This window comes from Malaclemys terrapin, chromosome 5 (assembly GCF_027887155.1).
Source record: "Malaclemys terrapin pileata isolate rMalTer1 chromosome 5, rMalTer1.hap1, whole genome shotgun sequence".
Classification (NCBI taxonomy): Eukaryota; Metazoa; Chordata; order Testudines; family Emydidae; genus Malaclemys; species Malaclemys terrapin.
In genome coordinates this window covers 18,682,122-18,702,087 of record NC_071509.1, presented here as the reverse complement: position 1 = coordinate 18,702,087, position 19,966 = coordinate 18,682,122, and the positions used below count along the sequence as shown (strand labels likewise).

General features: G+C 41.8%; 1 protein-coding gene across 2 annotated transcripts in view; it reads left to right on the top strand.

Moving 5' to 3' along the window:
- The window catches only part of LETM1 (leucine zipper and EF-hand containing transmembrane protein 1), a 64,990-nt gene that overhangs the window by 7,606 nt on the left and 37,418 nt on the right, over positions 1-19,966 (top strand). For both annotated transcript variants that reach the window (XM_054030053.1, XM_054030052.1), the window contains exon 3: positions 8,293-8,743. In XM_054030053.1, coding sequence (XP_053886028.1) covers positions 8,293-8,743 — 451 coding nt within the window. The remainder of the gene's footprint in view (positions 1-8,292; positions 8,744-19,966) is intronic.

Sequence of the window (19,966 nt, the reverse complement as noted above, 5' to 3'; positions counted from 1 at the left end):
TAGATAGGACACTAACATTAGGGTGCTGGTTTGATTGGTCGATCAAAATTTCCACAAATCTCACCCTTTGAAGGGTTTGGTGGAGAGTATGTTGGGGGGTCTTAAGAGTCACTGGTGTGAACTCTGACCATCCCCATGATCAGTTGAATACGGTCAGGTGAAATTTTCTGCAGTGTAGTTGGGCCCTATCTCTGGCACTATATGGATGCATCCTATATATTATGGAAGCTAGAGTTCTGGATTAACTTGTACCATCACTGAATCTGTGGGGTTCATAGTTCCTGCTGGTCAATGGGAGGTCATTATAAGAAACTTGCTAGCAGTGGGGTTGTGCAACCATGTCCTGAAAGAGAAAAAGGAGTTATTTGCAAACAGTAGATCTTGGGTTTTTTTGAGTGTATTGTCTCTGCAGTGCCACTCTGATCTTTTCTTCTACCAATAAATAGAGTTTCCACAAAGGGTATGTCTACACTACGGGATTAATCCGAATTTATATAATTCAGATTTGAAAACCAGGTTGTATAAAGTCGAAATGTATGCGGCCACACTAAGCACATTAATTCGGTGGTGTGCGTCCAAGTACCGGGGCTAGCGTCGATTTCTGCACCGTTGCACTGTGGGTAGCTATCCCATAGTTCCCGCAGTCTCCCGCGCCCATTGGGATTGTGGGTTAAGATCCCAGTGCCTGATGGGACAAAAAACATGGTCGCAGGTGGTTCTGGGTACAGCCTCACCTCCTCCCTCGCTCCTCCCTCCCTGCATGAAAGCAACGGACGGCAGACAACCATTTTCGCGCCTTTTTTCCTGGGTGGGTGAACACTGCAGACTCCATACCACGGCAAGCATGGAGCCCGCTGAGCTCAAGACAGCAGTCATGAACATTGTAAACACCTCGCGCGTTCTCGTGGAGTTTATGCTCAGCCAGGACCAGAAAAACGAGGCGAGGAGGCAGCGGCGGCGGCAGCGCAGTGACAAGCATGATGAGGACATGGACACGGACACGGATACAGAATTCTGTGAAACCACGGGCCCCGGTGCTTTGGAGATCATGTTGTTAATGGGGCAGATTCTATCCATGGAACGCCGATTCTGGGCAAGGGAAACAAGCACAGACTGGTGGGACCGCATAGTGTTGCAGGTGTGGGACGATTCCCAGTGGCTGCAGAACTTTCGCATGCGTAAGGGCACTTTCATGGAACTTTGTGACTTGCTGTCCCCTGCCCTGAAACGCCAGAATACCAAGATGAGAGCAGCCCTCACAGTTGAGAAGTGCGTGGCGATAGCCCTGTGGAAGCTTGCAACGCCAGACAGCTACCGGTCAGTCGGGAATCAATTTGGAGTGGGCAAATCTACGGTGGGGGCTGCTGTGATGCAAGTAGCCAAAGCAATCACTCAGGTGCTGCTACGAAAGTTAGTGACTCTGGGAAATGTGCAGGCTATAGTGGATGGTTTTGCTGCAATGGGATTCCCTAACTGTGGTGGGGCGATAGACGGAACCCATATCCCTATCTTGGCACCGGAGCACCAAGCCACCGAGTACATAAACCGCAAGGGGTACTTGTCAATGGTGCTGCAAGCACTTGTGGATCACAAGGGACGTTTCACTAACATCAACGCGGGCTGGGCGGGAAGGGTTCATGACGCTCGCGTTTTCAGGAACACTACTCTGTTTAAAGGGCTGCAGCAAGGGACTTACTTTCCGGACCAGAAAATAACTGTTGGGGATGTTGAAATGCCAATAGTTATTCTTGGGGACCCCGCCTACCCCTTAATGCCATGGCTCATGAAGCCGTACACAGGCAGCCTGGACAGGAGTCAGGAGCTGTTTAACTACAGGCTAAGCAAGTGCAGAATGGTGGTAGAATGTGCATTTGGCCGTTTAAAAGGTCGCTGGCGATCATTATTGACTCGCTCTGACCTCAGCCAAAGAAATCTCCCCATTGTTATTTCTGCTTGCTGTGTGCTCCACAATCTCTGTGAAAGTAAGGGGGAGACCTTTATGGCGGGGTGGGAGGCTGAGGCAAATCGCCTGGCTGCTGATTACGCGCAGCCAGACACCAGGGCGATTAGAAGAGCACACCATGAAGCGCTGTGCATCAGAGAAGCTTTAAAAACCAGTTTCATGACTGGCCAGGCTACCGTGTGAAATATCTGTTTGTTTCTCCTTCATGAAAACCCGCCCCCTTTATTGACTCATTTTCTGTAAGGAACCCACCCTCCCCCTTCCCCCAGCTTTCTTTCAAACCAAATAAAGTCACTATCATTTAAAAATCATTTATTCTTTATTAATAGATTAGAAAAAGAGGGAGGGAACCCGGGTGGTATTTGGGAGGAGGATTGCTGGGAAGGAAAAAGCCACAAAGAAAAGGTTAAAAAAATGACAGCCTTTTGCTTGGGCTGTCTACTGGGGTGGAATGGGAAGGTGTACGGAGCCTCCCCCCCCGTGTTCTTACACGTCTGGGTGAGGAGGATACGGAACATGGGGAGGGGGGAGGGTGGAACAGGGGCTGAAGCGGCAGTCTGTTTTCCAGCAGCCGTTCCTGAAGCTGCACCAGACGCCGGAGCATGTCTGTTTGCTCACGCAGCAGCCCCAGCGTTGCATCCTGCCTCCTCTGGTCTTCCTGCCGCCACCTCTCATCTCGAGCGTCCCTCATGTCCTCACGTTGGTCCCTCATGTCCTCACGTTGGTCCCTCCTGTCCTCACGTTCACTGGCTTCTTTCCTATACTTTGAAACTGTTTTCTTCCACTCATTCAGATGAGCTCTGTCACTGCGGCTGGATTCCATAATTTCAGAAAACATCTCATCTCGCGTTCTCTTCTTACGACGCCTTATCTGTGATAACCTTCGGGATGGAGGAGGGATGCCTGAGGAATTTGCAGCTGCTGTAGGGAGGGGAAAAAAGAGAATTGTTTAAAAAGCTACATTTTGCAGAACAATGCTTATACTCTTTCACGGTGACCAACACTATTCACATTACATAGCACATGTGATTTCTGTGCAAGGTCGCATTTTGCCTCTTAATGCTGAGTGCCTGTGGCTTTGCTGCTAGAGATCACAGGTCTGGGCAACAGAATTCGGCTTGCATGCGGCCATGGTAAGCCATTGTTTTACAGCTTCTGCGCCCTCCTTTCCCACATACCAAGCATAGCCTGTAGAGTGCTGCGGTTTTTCTGTTAACATTCAGCAGCAGCAGAAAACAAACTAACCACCGCCCCTCTCGCCATGAATTCTCTGGGATGATCACGGTACCCCTCCCCCCACCGCGTGGCTGGTAACAGGGAAGATCCCTGCTAGCCAAACGCGAAAAACTCAGGGCCAATTTCCCATCTGCGCTTGGCTAACTGCAGGGAAGGATTTATTTTCCGCCACAGGCAAACAGCCCAGTAGGAACGGCCACCTCTGTCCCCTTAATTAAGTTCCCGTATTTCAACCAGGTTACCAGGAGTGATATCACTCTCCTGAGGATTACACAACAAGATAAAGAACGGATGTTGCTTGAATGCCAGCAAACACCGGGACCATACGCTGCCAGGCTTTGTCAGGCAATGATACCAGATTACTTGCTGTAAGCATGGCGTGGTCAAGTGTCCTACCATGGAGGAGGGAATAAGGATGCACTGCCCAGAAACCTTCTGGCAAGGCTTTCGGAGTACCTCCAGGAGAGCTTCATGGAGATGTCCCTGGAGGATTTCCGCTCCATCCCCAGACACGTTAACAGACTTTTCCAGTAGCTGAACTGACCGCGAATGCATCCCAAGTCCTCAGGGCAAAGTAATCATTAAAAACCGTTTGCTTTTAAAACAAGTTTTATATTTTAAAAGGTAAACTCACCTGAGGTCCCTTCCATGGGGTCAGAGTCTTGGGTACTGGCTTGGGAGGGTACTTCAGGCAGGGTGAGAAAAAGATCCTGGCTGTTGGGGAGAACGGAGTGCTGTGTGCTCTCTGCAAGCTCATCCTCATCCTCCTCCTCCTCTCCCATATCGGCAGAATCCTCAGGCGTCGCTGATGAGACTATCCCCGACCCAGAATCCACGATCGCAGGTGGGGTAGTGGTGGCAGCCCCCCCTAGAATTGCATGCAGCTCGGCGTAGAAGCGGCATGTCCGCGGCTCTGACCCGGAGCGACCGTTTGCCTCCTTTGTTTTTTGATACGCTTGTCTGAGCTCCTTGACTTTCACGCGGCACTGCTCAGAGTCCCTATTGTGGCCTCTCTCCATCATGCCCTTGGAGATTTTTTCAAAAGTTTTTGCATTTCGTCTTTTAGAACGAAGTTCTGCAAGCACTGAATCCTCTCCCCATACAGCGATCAGATCCAGTACCTCCCTCACGGTCCATGCTGGTGCTCTTTTTCGATTATCAGCCTGCATGGTTACCTGTGCTGATGAGCTATCTGTGGTTACCTGTGCTCTCCATGCTGGGCAAACAGGAAATGAAATTCAAATGTTTGCGGGGCTTTTCCTGTCTACTTGGCCAGTGCATCCGAGTTTAGATTGCTGTCCAGAGCGGTCACAATGATGCACTGTGGGATAGCTCCCGGAGGTCAATACCATCGAATTGCGGCCACACTATCACTAATTTGAAAAGTTAAAATCGATTTTGGCGCTACTCCGCTCGTCGGGGTGGAGTACAGAAATAGATTTAAAGGGCCCTTTACATCGAAATAAATAGCGTCGTTGTGAGGACGGTTACAGGGTAAATTCGAATTAAAGCTGATAAATCCGAATTAAAGTCGTAGTGTAGACCAGACCAAAGAGAGGAGAGTCGGGTATTATATGTTTGGCTTTTTGGATGTAGGTCTTGAGGGAAATGCATGCACCTCCTAACTTCCAAATGTAGTCCTAACACTTAATTTCCTATTGTATCGGAGTCTTTTCCATGCCTCTCTTTTCTTTGTCCTTTTCTGGACCACTTTTATTTCTGCTATACTTTTTTGAGATGTGGTACCCAAAATTGAATATAGTATTTAAGGTGAGGGTTACAATCTAATTAGATAATGGTGTTTAAATTTGCGCTTTTTTTTTTTTTTTTTTTTTTTTGTGTGTGTGACTACTCCTGGGCACTGATCAGATATTTCCATTGGGCTGTCCTTAATAACACTGATGTCTGATTGCTTATTTTAGAATCTCTCAAATGTGAATTAATAGTTCAAATGTTCCTTTAAATGTGTGTTATCTTGCACTTTTCTACATTAAATGTAATCTACCATCATGTTGCCCAGTTTTATTAGGTTCTTTCTCAACTTGATTAAATTTAGTCATCAGCATATTTTACTTGCTTGGCTTTTCTCTTCCTATACTAGACCATAAATAAATTCATTAACATCAGACATAATACAGATCCTTTGGACAACTCACTATAAGCCAGCTTCCACATTGAAAATAGGCCACTTAGTTTTACTCTCTTTCTGTATCAACGAATGTATAATCTGTGTTAGAAGTACTCCTGGGGGAATTCTGCACCAAAGAATTAAAATTTCTGCGCATAATATTTGAAACTCGTATGCAGAATCTTAAATTATTTTGGTAACTTAATTTCAGTTAATGTGTTTCAAAATACCTGTCAGCAAGTATGTCTGTAACAATACAGACACTCACACACAATTCCCGTAGGAGTAGAGAGTTAAAGAAACCCTTCTGACAACCCATTTCCTGTTTCTCTGTTATGCTTTCGTTGGGCGCCTCAGACTGGGTGTGTCACACATGCCAGCTGGGCACACTTTGGGGGAAGACTCTCTGCCCCTCCAGTCTCAGACACCCTTACCCCCACCCCACCAGAGCCCAGCTGCAGGAGACCCTCCTCCTCCCCCCCCCCAGCCCAGACACCTGTACCCCCTATTCCCCAGGGCCAAGCTGTAGGATGCCCCCCAGCCCAGACACCTGCACCCCCCCCGAGCCCAATCATGGGACCCCCCCAGCCCAGACACCTGCACCCCCTTCCAGAGCCCAGCTGTGGGGTGCCCCCCAACCCAGACAACTGCATCCCCCCAAGAGCTTAGCCATGGGGTGCCCCCCTAGAGCCCAGGCACCTGCATCCCCTACCTGGTAGCCCAGCTGGGGGATATCCCCCAGACCAGATACCCAAACTCCCTACCCCCCAGAGCCCAGGGATCTAGAGAGACAAACGTCCTGTGATGCTGGGTCCCAGGTTTGTATGGAGTTTCTTGCACGCCACCTCCTTCCTTCAGGATGTGCTGGGAACCGCAGCTGCTTGGATCCCTCCAGCTCTCTTTCCTACTGCTGGCAGTGTCCTGTATCTGCGAGCTGGAGAGTCAGGCTCTGCTGGATCCAGCGGCCCCTAGTGGTGGCCAGCATCTCCGCAGCACCAATTCTGCAGGGAAAAATGAAATTTTGCACAGAACATTAATTCTGCGCAAATTCTGCATTGGGCAGTGGCACAGAATTCTCCCAGGAGTGCAGAACATCTCACTTTGTCACTATTTAATTTCTAATCCTCATTAGATCCAAATTTACCTCTTCTGTACAGGGTCCTGGGGTTCCCGTTTAACTAATTCCATAAAAATGCTACCTTGCAAGTGATGCTAGGTAGTTATTTTTGTTAAATAAATTAATCCTGTGTAATTTTTAACCTTCCATAATTTTATTTTTTGTATCTTAAATAGCCTTTGACATCTTGTGATTAAGTACATATCTCTTATCTTCTCTGTAGAAAAGCTGTGCTGAAGAGAAAACATTCAGTTACAAAGAATAGCACCAAAAGGTTACCATTAACCTCTTCTTCCCACCTCCCACTTACAAACAAATCTTCAAATGTAGCATATGCATTAGATTTCAGTTAGTTTTAATTATATGGGAAATTTGAAGGGTTTTTTATTTTGTTACTGAGATCATTAAGGACAAAAGTATGGTTTGACAAGTCTTAAAGGGCCCATTTTAAAAACTAATTTTAACTGATGAATTAATAGATTTAATTGTAAATTTTCGGAAAACTCATTCTGTATTCGGAGTAAGTGGTGTTATCTTTGTGAGGATATGCTTATTCTTCAAGAGTAATGAAGTGGCTGAATCCCTGCTTTAAGTGCAAAACTTAACTCAGCCTTAACTGTAGAAAACTGCAAATGACACTTCTACACTATGATTTAATTAATATTTTATTATGGGACAGTGGTTATATTAAGCAATTTTGAAAACATTTTCATATGTTAATAATGGGCAGGGGTAGGCTTGAAGTTGTCTTTGGGAGTACCATACCCTGGGCACGATCACAGCATAGATTTGTCATGACCTGCTATCCTGAGCTACGATGGTTATCAACTGCCTTTCGGGTATTCTATCATCAAATATAGTTAATAACGTACCAAGTTAAAGTACAGTTCTACACTTAAAAAAAAAAAACAACAACAAATGTTGCAGGGATCCCAGTTCATGTCTCATTGATTAATATCAAATTTGCTTGCTTGCTTTATAAGTGGAAAGAAAAGTTCTTTCTAACTGCCAGCCCTGAAAACTTAAGCTGGGAAAAATCAAAGCTATTTTAGTCCTATAATTTAGCAGGGGTGACTTCATACTTGACTTTCAGTTAATACAGAATTAACTGCACTTAAGTTAAATGTTACATTTACTACTTCAGTGTTCCAGATGGTAAGAAAAGTGCTAAAGTACAAACCAGATTGCATTTAGGGAGTGGTTCTAATTTTGTACATGTAATGAGCACTTTTGGAACAATGCCTTTATGTTCATTTTCAGAATGCATTTAATTCCTCTTTCAGAAAGGGATCAAAAGTGGTTAATGAAATAGGAGTCTATTGTCCAATACAGACCATTGATAAGATTTCAGCAGACCAAATATCTGCTGGAGAAAGAAGGTTAGAGGTAAAGAGATGATAAAGGGGCGAACTTTTTAAGTAGGTTTATCTGATACTAATTTCCTTTCTCCCCCTTAACCCTAGCAGCTTGTACTTTGTCTCTGTGTGCCATCCACATACTATAGGAGATATGAAATGCTTTAGATAAGTTACTTCTCACTGATTTCTAGTTTTACTTCTGCACTTAGCTTTCTAAATTGAATGCACTTCTGATCACTGTTTTTCTCACTTTTGAAATTTTGAAAGTTTTTTCCTCCCTTGAAAGTCGTTTACAGGAAAAGACCCTGTAAGTAAGTTATGACATACGTACGTGTTTGTGTGTGTATATATATATAATCATTATTTTCAAGGGATAGTGACATACACCTTTTGATCTTCATAATTGTGATTTTAAACATATAGCAGAACTTTCTCCTTTAGCACATATTGTTGGATCTCTTAAATGTCTTTTTCTTTTTCTTTCTTAAAGGAATGTACACTTCAAATATTGCACTAGTGTCCACCCTGTTTACATGTACTCCAAGAAAGATCAGTACAGTTGTTGGACTAAAGGACCTGAACAAATGTACTTTAAAGTTGTGAGCTCTCCTGGCTCATGGACTCCGCTTGCAAGTTTGGGCATTTTGGGGCCCCAGTACCTTCCAGTACGATGGTGGCATTCTTCACATCCCTGTAATGATGACTCCATGGTGGAAAAGTCACTGAAGTCTTTAAAGGATAAAACCAAGAAGATGGAAGAAGGAGGCCCTGTATATAGTCCAACAGTAGAGGTTAAAACATCTCTTGGACAGAAGATTGTGGATGAGGTGAAGCACTATTATCATGGCTTTCGATTGTTATGGATTGACACAAAAATTGCTGCAAGAATGCTTTGGCGAGTACTTCATGGCAACGTTTTGTCTCGCCGGGAACGGAGACAGGTAATGAGTACATGTAGTCTGTTCTATTTACTATTGAGTGATTAGACTCCTTGCCTGGGTTAAATTGAGTGGGTTCCTTGTCCTTTTTTTCTTTGTATTTAGAATCAATAAGGTTACCTCTAGCATCCCTAGTTAAGGGAACTTTACCCAGTATCTGATGAAGCCAATTGGGGGAAAAAAAGACTGAGGTTTATTCATATCACACAAACAGTATCTATATTTATGTGTATATTACTTTATTTTAGTGAGTCTCCCAAACTTAGGACTGGTCTTCACTACGGAGCTAAATCGGCGCTGCTGCAATCGATGCAGTGGCATTGATTTTAGCGGGTCTAGTGAAGACATGCTCAATTGATGGGAGAACGCTCTCCCATCGATTTCTGTACTGCACCTCAACGAGAGGCGGAAGCAGTGTTGGTGGGAGAGTGTCTCCTGTCGACATAGCGTAGTGTGGACCCTATGGTAAGTAGATCTAAGCTACGTCTAGTTGTTACACTACTAATGTAACTCAAAATTGCGTAGCTTAAATCGACTAGCAGCTGTAGTGTAGACAAGCTCTTAGTTTGCTTGAGGAGGGGGGAGGGAGTGGTTTGAGCATTGGCCTGCTAAACCCTAGGTTGTGAGTTCAATCCTTGAGGGGGCCACTTAGGAATCTGGGGGCAAAATCAGTACTTGGTCCTGCTAGTGAAGGCAGGGGGCTGGACTCGATGACCCTTCAAGGTCCCTTCCAGTTCTAGGAGATGGGATATCTCCATTAATTTAATTTAGTCCTAGTTGTGTCTTCAGAAAAACTTAGGATCGGAGACCAAGTTATCCCAAAGTTATAGATACTTCATAATTGTGACTGTTAACTAGACAAAATAATTGTATATGTGCTTTCTTATTGTTCCATTAAATAATTGGACAATCACCCACATTTAATACATTGTTTCAAGATTAAAATTAAATTACAATTTTACATTTTTCCCACAGCAGCATGTCTGCAGTTTATCACGAACACTATCAAAATTTAGTGATTTATTTTTCTATTGAATATCCTTTTTTGCAATACCTATTTATTGGAGATTATAACTAATTTAGTGACAAGATCTCCAATACAAAGGCACAATGTAGGTGGAAAAAGTACTGTATCGTATATCAAAAATGAACATGCGTACAGAAGCTGCAGCTGTTCTATTCAATCGTTTTTTTTCCATATCAATATTTTTAATGCACTTATGCAACAAACATTTCTTTTGACAAATGGGACGTCTTTTACTAGTCAATTGTCAAAATATAATTTTTCAGGTTTTTTAATGTACAAAAAATAATTATACAATACTGGGGACCAATTGCTTACCAGAAATCCATGTTTGAAAACCAAGCTATTTGAACTATTATAGTAGATGTTCTGAGTGTAAAATGGATAAATGCATATTTTATTTGTGCACAAAGAGAATAGACTAATTTGAAAACACTTGGAACCACTTGTGAGTTATGATTCAAACCAGAATAAATCTTAACACAATTTAGAGGTTGATAAGAATGTTTCCCATTGTGCTTGGATTTGAAGGTATGTTCTCGACTCTGAATTTAAACCAGGCTTGTAGTTTCGATTTATTTTCTTAAAACTATTTTTAGTACAAGGACTGAAAATGGACAGGTTCTTGGTATGTAGCCTAAAAGGAGATGATTTAACTAAATTGTAGTTGTTACATTGTGTGACCCAGAACATACAGTAGTACATTCTCAGACCTACAGAATGTAGAAAAATTTAGTGTCAGATAATGCATTGAATGTCTTTAGATCTTGTTTCGCTTTTCTTCAAAGTAAAAAAGCGCATAAAGTTTAAAAATAAATAAATAAAAATCAAAGCTGGCTCTCTATTGTCATAAAGAGACTACAAGAGGGCAGCGTTATACTGTACCTGAACAGAGGAGGCAGGTAGACTGAGAGCGTATTTGGTATAATGAATGTCCTTTTAAATATTTTGTCAGATAATGTAGCAGCTAACTAGTCTTGACATAGTGTGTTTCAACTCACTTAAGAAATATCTGAAATAATACTTTAGGCTATAGGCATATGTGTAGGTAAGTCTAGTATTGCAGTACTGGATATGTGTTAGTAATCCTAGAGGAATTCTTTCTTTTCAGTTTTTGGCTTCACATGTACAAATCCATGAAGGTTTATAGGTGTTAAATTGGAATATCTGTATGTGAGATGTTTTTTTGTTTTCAAGAACTTGTGAAAGTTGCTCAAAGGAAAACTAATCCTATTTGTAAGGATCATGTGTTCAGTGAGGGGCAATAGTGGTTTTGTGAATTACTGGTTGACAGTGAAGTGTTTCTTTAGTTTTAAAAAGTTTCCCACAAAACCCTGAACCAAAGATTTATATATTAAATTGACCAAAGGTCTTCAACTTATACTAAAAAAATACTTAAGTCTTGAAGGGGTGAGTTCAGCTTAAAGTTTTGCCTGCTGTTGGCACAAAAAACAGGTAAGATTACTACAACCGGAAAAGATTAGAGAAGAAAAATCTTTCAGTTAATTTAATTACCATATAATAATACCTAGCTCTTATACAGTGCTTTTCATCCATAGATCTGAAAGCACTTTACAAAGGAACTCAGTATAATTATCCCCACTTTACAGATGGGGAAACTCAGAAAGGGAGGTGATTTGCCCAAGGTCACCCGGAAAGCTGGGTCAGAACCAGAGATGGAACCCAAGTCTCCTGAGTCCCAGTCTACTGCCCTGTCCACTAGGCCACATTGTCAATGTTCTGTCATTATCTCTATTGTGTAGTCTAGTTAGTCAGTTTTCTCTATTTTGTATGAGAGTCTTTCCTACTACAACAAGAAGAGTGAAAAGCATTTTTTAATTTCTTAAAATAGGAAAGTGTAAATCACAAAAATTGGTAGGCTATAGCTCCGGGTACCTCTAGTATCTACTACTTTACCTCTTAATTGAAATGGACTAGGTTGAGGAGATGATGCCTCTGAAGCAGGGCTGGCTCTAGGCACCAGCAAAGCAAGCGCTTGCTTGGGGCGGCAGATTTGCAAGGTGCGCAAGAATCCGGCATGGGAGCTGAGAACCAACAGGGGGCCCTGGGAGCTGTAGTTCCTTGGTTAGCTACCTGCCTAAAGAGCCAGACCTGGAGCAGGGAAAGAACTACATTTCCAAGAATTCCCTTGGCCACTAGCAACAGGAAAGGGTGGGGGAAGGAGTATGGAACTGAAATCTACAGCTTGCTGTGAATGGTAGGATCAGAGCCAGCTCTAGGTTTTTTGCTGCCCCACACCCCTGTATTGCCCCAGCCCTGGACTCTCTCCCCCGCCCACACCCTCTGCTGCCCCAGCTCTGGCCCCCACCCACACCCCCTGCTGCCCCAGCTCTGGGCTCTCCCCCAAAGAAGGAATTGGGGGGGCTAAATGGACGGTGCACCTCTCTATCTGAAGTCTAGCAAGGGAGGTATGTAGATTCCACTAGTATTTAAAATGAAAAGTAAGGGAGGGGAGGCTCTGGACCTGGGCAGCTTTAGATACAGTGCCAGGCACTTAGGAGGATTTCCACTTCTGAGCCATCGAAGCAGAAATTGACTTTTCCTTTCCAGATATAGCTAATATTCAGAAAGGGAATCTAGCACCTGCCTTCCAGATTTGAACACACTCAAAATTCAGGAGTGCTCAAGCTCAATTTGGGCAGCTGTTACTTCATTTCTCCCAAATCAAATAAACTGATCCACTGTAACTTGCTGTAGAATAAATTGAGCAAGAAATGCTTCCCAGTGGTTATTAGGACTAGGACGGCTATTTTCAACAGCCATTGCTTTTTTTATTTGTGTTGTTTTTTGTTTTAGTTTCTTTTGTTTAAAAGGAAGACCGTGATAGTGCATTCCCCATAGAAACAAAAAATGGAACAAAAGAATAATAAAGGCACCTCAACTTTTCCTCATTTATGTAGGACAGTCTTGTAATATGCATCCAGATATCCTCCAGTCACACAAGCTGAAAATTGTTCCACTTTACTGCAGTTCTGTAACCATATGGGAACCAATCCTGTCAGTGTTCTGTGCACATCCAAAATTCTGCTGAATAACCTGCCCTGGGAGCGAGTTACCAGTGACCCAGGGCTGGGGTGGCAGGAGGGTGCAGTTGGTGGGGGAGGCAGGGGAGAGGGAGAGCCCAGGGCTGGGGTGAGGGCAGCAAAAAACCTAGAGCTGGCCCTGCTCTGAAGTTTTGTAATTTAAACTGTTACCTAGTTTGCATGTTTTACCACACTGGTGAATTGCATACAAATTTTTCTTGGAGAATTATGGGCACAACTCTGAAGGTGCTCAGTGCTACTCAGGGTTAGGCCCTTAAATGCCTACTAGAGTGAAATTCACTTTTGTGCATAGTGCCTGCACAAATGGGGGCGGGTCTATGCTCCAATTATGCAGCACCTTTAAGGGGCCTTCTGCAAGGTTGTAAGTTTCATCCAGTAATGAATTACACAACTTGCTTTGAAGTAGAACTTTATTTTAAACTTTAACTGTAATTTTCTATTAGTATTTAATAAATGTTTAAATGATGGGATGGATAGTCTACAGAGGCAAGAATTAATCACTTGTGATGCTAAATCTTCAAAGAAAATAAATCATACATTTTAATTGAAAGAGCGCTTTGAAAATCATTTTAATTTGAACACTGCTTTTACTTTCATATCAATAAATTGGATTTCAGTTTGTTGGTGCTTCTGAATCTTTAGAGAGACGTTTTCCCCAAAAACAAATAGGAGAATATAGGAGGAGGGCTTGCATGGAGGTAAAAATAGAGAATTATCTTGGTAGCTGGAGTTAGATGTGAGGAGGAGATGCCACAAAGAACAACATTGGAGAACGAAAGTATTAAAAATATACAAATTGCTGAATTTGGTACCATAATAACATGAAATTATGGACATACATATTGTACATTGACTATCTAGGTTATAGAATCCGTCTTTTCAGACCTCGGGGCTGACCCCAAGACATTGATTATAACACTTGGTTGCCTAGTAATGGTCCAAGCAAGTGTCAAGCAAAAATAATCACACGTTCTGGTTGGTGGGTTATAATATTTTATATGTAGATAGCATGTAATTAGTCATTATGTACCATCTTCCTTGTTTTGTCCTCCCCCCTCCCCCCCCTCCTCGTGGAACTAAATTTTTTAAAGAGAAATTTATTTGATATCACTTGGCTGCCACAGAGGTAGACTGGGGTGTCCTATCTTTTTTCTTTTTAGGAGGTGGCAAACAATTGTAATCTCAGGGGTAGCCGTGTTAGTCTGGATCTGTAAAAAGCAACAGAGTCCTGTGGCACCTTTAAGACTAACAGATATATTGGAGCATAAGCTTTGGCATCTGATGAAGTGGGTATTCACCCACGAAAGCTTATGCTCCAATACATCTGTTAGCCTTAAAGGTGCCACAGGACTCTCTGTTGCTAATTGCAATCTCCTCTCTCTGGTTGTCTTTTTCCTCTTTCCCTTTCCCCTTGCAAGTGTGTACATGCCATTACTTCCCACAGGCTCTCATTTTCTTATCTCACCAAGAGTAGCAGAGGTAAGGCACCACTAGAAAAGTTGTTCACACAAGTTTTGTATTTATTGCTATACAAAGAAAAAGCAGATTAAAATGTTGGTACTGATCTTGATTTATGTGATACATTGATGTTTTAACTAAGATTGCAAAATAGACGTATTAAATTTATTAAAAACTATGACACTCTAGCACTTACTCCAAAAAGTGAAACGGGTCTAGGAATAGGTCTTCCTAACTTTATATTGGTTCTCACATTGGTGGCATATGGCTAACATTGTATAAAAATAATGAACAGAGGAGGAGGGTAGTACTCCTGAAGGAGAACTTGGAATGCTCTGCTATCAGGATAGCAGTATATTTTAGTCTTTAAAAAAAAAAAAAAAAAATAGATCAAATGAAATAAAACTGCCTTGATAGCAGCTTTCAATTCTTGGAAAAAGGAAACCAGTTTATTCAGTAAGAATTAAAAATCTTTTAAAAAATTCAATATATTAAGATTGTTGGGGAAGAAAGTAGGGCTTTAATTACTTTTACATGCAAAGGTTGAGAAGCTGTAAAAACAAAATTATCTGTTTGAAAACTGGCATAATTAAAAGACCCCAGTTGAGTAATGCAGGCATACTCTTTAGCACGCCAAGAGTAATCTGCCTAAAGTTACTGATTAACTTGTACTAATTTTCCATTTATGAGCCTGCACTGACAGATTCAGTGAGTGGAACGCTTCTTCTTATAGCAGTTTAGTTGACAGCAAGTAGTTGAGGGGTTTTTGGGTGATTGGGGGGTGGGGGGAGGAAGAAGGGGGGCTTGAGAAAATAGTAAGGAGTCTTGGGGGAAAAAATGAGTTTATTCTTAAAGCAAGAATAAAACACAGCTGGCTATATTCAGAGTCTTCATTGTCTAAACTGCACACGCTACCATGATCATATTGCACGTTTGGTAATCTTGTGCAAAATATGAAAATATCCTCATTTTCACATGTAGTTGCCGTAATTGCATGCTTTTTTGTAGCTAGTTTAAAAAAAATCAGTAGAGCCCTGCAAATCTTCAGATATTCACTTAATATCTGCAGACCATGTTTGTGGATCATGTATCAGATGCGGATACACATTTTGTATCCGTGCAGAGCTCTCTAAATCAGGCTCTTGATGAGTATACTAAAATGTTTTAAATCCATGGTATAATCCATCTTTGCTAGATTAACAAAAATAAATTCTATATTGTGATAGTTTGCATAGATGCATAATGTTAGTGCACACACATTGTGAATAGCTTTAGATATACAGATAAAAACAAAGTTGGGTATTGTCATTACCTCTGTTTCACAGATAGAGGGAAACTGAATGACAAAAGTTGTAACTTCAGTTAACATGACAGAACTAGAACCCAGCTGTCTTAAATTCTGTATCCTATTCACAGGACCACACTGCTTCTAACATGCTAAAATGTGCAAACCAGGACAGAAAGTTGGAAGCACTGCTGTTGAAAGACCGGTCTTGTCTTTAGGTAGCTTGTACAGGATCTGACTGAGGATATGTTGTTCCTAAGTGCTGTTGTCTAGCAGTGATTGAACTGTGCTGCTTGCCGTGGGTTGGTGATCTGGTGTAATGCCAGGTTTTTTCTTTGTCTAAGCTTTCATCTAAAGCGGGTCGGCAACCTTTCAGAAGTGGTGTGCCGGGTCTTCATTTATTCACTGTAATTTAAGGTTTCATGTGCCAGTAATACATTTTAACGTTTTTAGAAGGTCTCTTTCTATAACTCTATAATATAAAACTAAACTATTACTGAATGTAAAGTAAATAGGTTTTTTAAAATGTTTAAGAAGCTTAATTTAAAATTAAATTAAAATGCAGAGCCACCCTGACCGGTGGCCAGGACCCGGGCAGTGTGAGTGCCACTGAAAATCGGCTCACATGGTGCCTTTGGCACGCATGCCAAAGGTTGCCTACCCCTGATCTAAAGTGTGCTTCTCTAACATGAAAGGCCTTGTTTCACACTTTTTTTTTTTTTTTTTTTTTTTTTGTACTGCTGTAAGTTACTTTTTCACACTGGCACAGTGTGTTTGTAGTTTACTCCTGGGGGAACTCTTTTCCCCCATAAATAAAAAATTCTGTGCACAATATTTTAAAATTCTGCATATTTTCTGTCAAAATAATGCAATATAATGGGGGGAGGGATAGCTCAGTGGTTTGAGCATTGGCCTGCTAAACCCAGGGTTGTGAGTTCAATCCTTGAGGGGGCCACTTAGAGATCTGGGGCAAAATCAGTACTTGGTCCTGCTAGTGAAGGCAGGGGGCTGGACTCGATGACCTTTCAAGGTCCCTTCCAGTTCTAGGAGATAGGATATCTCCATTAATTAATCCAAGCTGATTTAAATAAAATACCAAAATAATTAAAACTACAATACAACGGATGCAGAATGGTAGTGGGGAGCATTGGAGGAAATCACCAATCCCCCTCTAATAGTAATGTAGCTAGTATTGACCCTTTACTTCTAGTTATTAATCAACAGATATATGGTCAGTGTTGCATCATAGGCAATTGAAGAGCAAGTGAGGGCTGGGGACTCAAACTCATAATTCATACTGGCTACTGGCCATCTCCTAAAAGGTCAGTAGCAAACAGTTCATGGAGCACATTTGGATAGGAAATTTTTTTCATTCCAAAAACGTAGACCAGTTCTAATCACTAATGCACCATAAGCATTTATAAGGTTAATACTGTCCTTTACAATAAGCCTCCTTTACACCACTCTGTCAATGTAAAGGAGCCTTAAAATTTTTACACCTGTTTTATACTCCTTGGGGAATTCACAAAGAACAATGGGAACAATTCACCAAGCAGGCAGGTTGCTACATTCTGCTCTGCCTGAGGGCACAGAGCCTGTCCCACACCTGCCTCTTCAGAAAAAACCCAAAGCCCTTCCCCTCCACACTGAGCGTGCCGCAATAGCAAGCGAGAGGGACAGTCTCTGTCTCACGCATGACTGCCCAGCCCCCCTCTCACCCCCCGTGGTGACTTACGTTTCTACCAGCTGCTCTGGGTGCCCAAACTGACCAGGGAAGGGTCACATGACTGCTCTTGTGGCTTCCCCGTCAGAAGTAATTTTTCTGCAGGGAAGCAAAGAAATCTGTGGGGGCCATGAATTCTGCGCATGCGCAGTGATGCAGAATTCCCCCAGGAGAAGTAGTTGGATAGCAACACTGGTGTAAAAAACAGTGTAGAAAAGGTCCGATTTACAAAAAGGCACTTATTGCAGTTTTAAAATACAACTTTGTTTTTTCATTATATGGATCTAGAGACAGTGAAGGAACATCAACTAGAAATATGCTTTGAGGTACATTAGATGGTTAGATTACCACATTTCAGCAAAACACTTAACTTCTGGACGACCAGTTATAAGATTAGAACCAAGGGACAATCAACTCTTTTCACATCCTTTCTTTAAAACTTATTCAACACCTTTATTTCTTATTTCCTTAAAACATTTATCTAGAATCACACTAGATTAAGATCATACAAAACTCACTGTTGGATGATTTTTTTTTTTTTATGAACATTTTATGAAACCTTAAATCTCTTGACAGTCTCTGGTGAAATCTTATCTTCACACCAGCTGACAAATGAGTTATATTTCTGCCTCCCCTTTCCTTCCTCTATGGAAGCAATTATGAACAGATATCCGAGTAACCTGACCACATTAAGAGCAATAGTAACACAGCTAGGGAAATCAAACTATTGCTCGTGTAAAACCAAAAATCACTGTCAAAATCCTGCTTTTATAGAGGCTAGTGAACTTAATCATGCGAGGAGATCAGTTGGGCCAAACCAGAGTATAACTGGCACAAGTTCTGCTGCCTGGGAGAAGCAGAGAACTGCACGGTGATCTGGTGCTGGGTGTCATGAAACCAAGTTCTCTGGTGCTGCTCTTTGCAGGGAGTGTAGATTGGGGGCAGAGCCATTGAGTCTCCAGACAACATGTTTTAATTAGTGGCATGAATTTGCTGGCCACAAACCTTGTTGGGTTGGAGGGAGAGTAAATAGAGGCGGCTGTATCAGTGTGTAGGTTACAGGAGGGGCTACAGAGTGGCTGTGTGGGGTTCTTGTGTTCTGATGCCACGTACTTTGAAAGGTTGTAATTCTCCATCATTATACTTGGACTTAAGATAGGAGATTTGGATTTCACCTTAAACAAACATAAATGTATATGTACATAGAAATTTTAATGCGTTATAAGCATATATTTTGAGTTTTGCATTCTTTTTACGAGAACGAAGGAAATAATTCCATATGTACGGTGTCTGAATTTTCAATTCTTTCTAGTATTTTCCTTTTCTTAGAACTTCTAAAGCTCTGCGGTATTTATTAGCCTTCTGTTTTTGGAATGAATAAGTCCCTTTTGAGCCTGCAAACAGTGGATCAAAACTTTCAAATTTGGATGTTCAAAATTTTCTGGCTCCTGAATAAAAATGGCTTAACTTTTAAGTGTTACTGAGCATGTGCTGCTTCCAAAAGGATCTTACAGTTGAAATTTCAGTCAGGTCTAGGAGAACTTTTGCAAGTATAGCTATAATGGTCTACTATACCAGAAAAGCACTCCTAGTGTGGACGCAGATTATATCAGTGAACCTGCACTTTAGCTCTATAGCTCGTTCCAAGACACCCTGCTCCTCTACCCCAGTGAAACAACTGGTATAGGTTTTCCCAGGGTCTCCGCTTTGCTGGCACAGCTATTTTGGTCAGAGATCATACCTTGTCACACTGCTGACCAGCATAGCTGTAGTTATCTGTGAAGTAAGTAGTGTAGACCTGGCCTTCAACCTTTAATTGTAGATTTAGAAACTGACCTACATTGCCAAGTACCTGGATTGCTTACATCGAGGTAGTCAGTTATTTTTGATCAAGATAACTATACCTTGAACAAGAAATATATAAGTTCCAAAGTCCAGAGAAACATTTTTCACACTGCAGAAACAATAAGTAAATACAAAGATTTTGCGGATCCTGGTGGTCTGGATTTGGCCCGTGGTCTGCCTACTGACTACCCTTGGCTTACATGATAATACAGGTACAAGCCTGTCAACATAAGGGCCAAAGCAAAAGCTTTCACTCTCTAATGTAATTTAAATTAACAAGTATGCAGCTAGTGCACAAAGGACTTTAGTGTATGTATACTACATAATGCTCTGTAAGTAATAAGTTGGGAGACATACTCTTTTCAGGTAGTTCAAGATTTGGGCATGAAGGCATCTGCCTGATTTGGAGGATTACGCTTCATTTCCTTCCACTCCAGGAAAAACTGATTGGTTTAGAACAGTTGTGCACATTATAATGAAATTAAATATATATCACAGTTATTATGAGGTGAGGAAAAACGACTTCATTTGTTCTTGGTTACTCAGTAAATCACACATGTAAGCGGAGGAGTGGGAGCAGAAATAGAAACAAATAAAAAGGGAAGTTTAAGCTGCTTTGAGGACCAGCAATCACCAGTTCCTGTGTTCAGGTACTTTATAGGGTTTGTGAGATATTTAACAATCCTATTGAGACACAGAGAGGCTCATGATATGCTTTGGAAATACTTTCACCAGTTTTCAGTATTGTAGGAACACTGGCAGTGAACTCAGGGGTGCGGTAGCTTACAGAAAAAAGAAACCCTTTATTGTGATTGCATTTATTTAG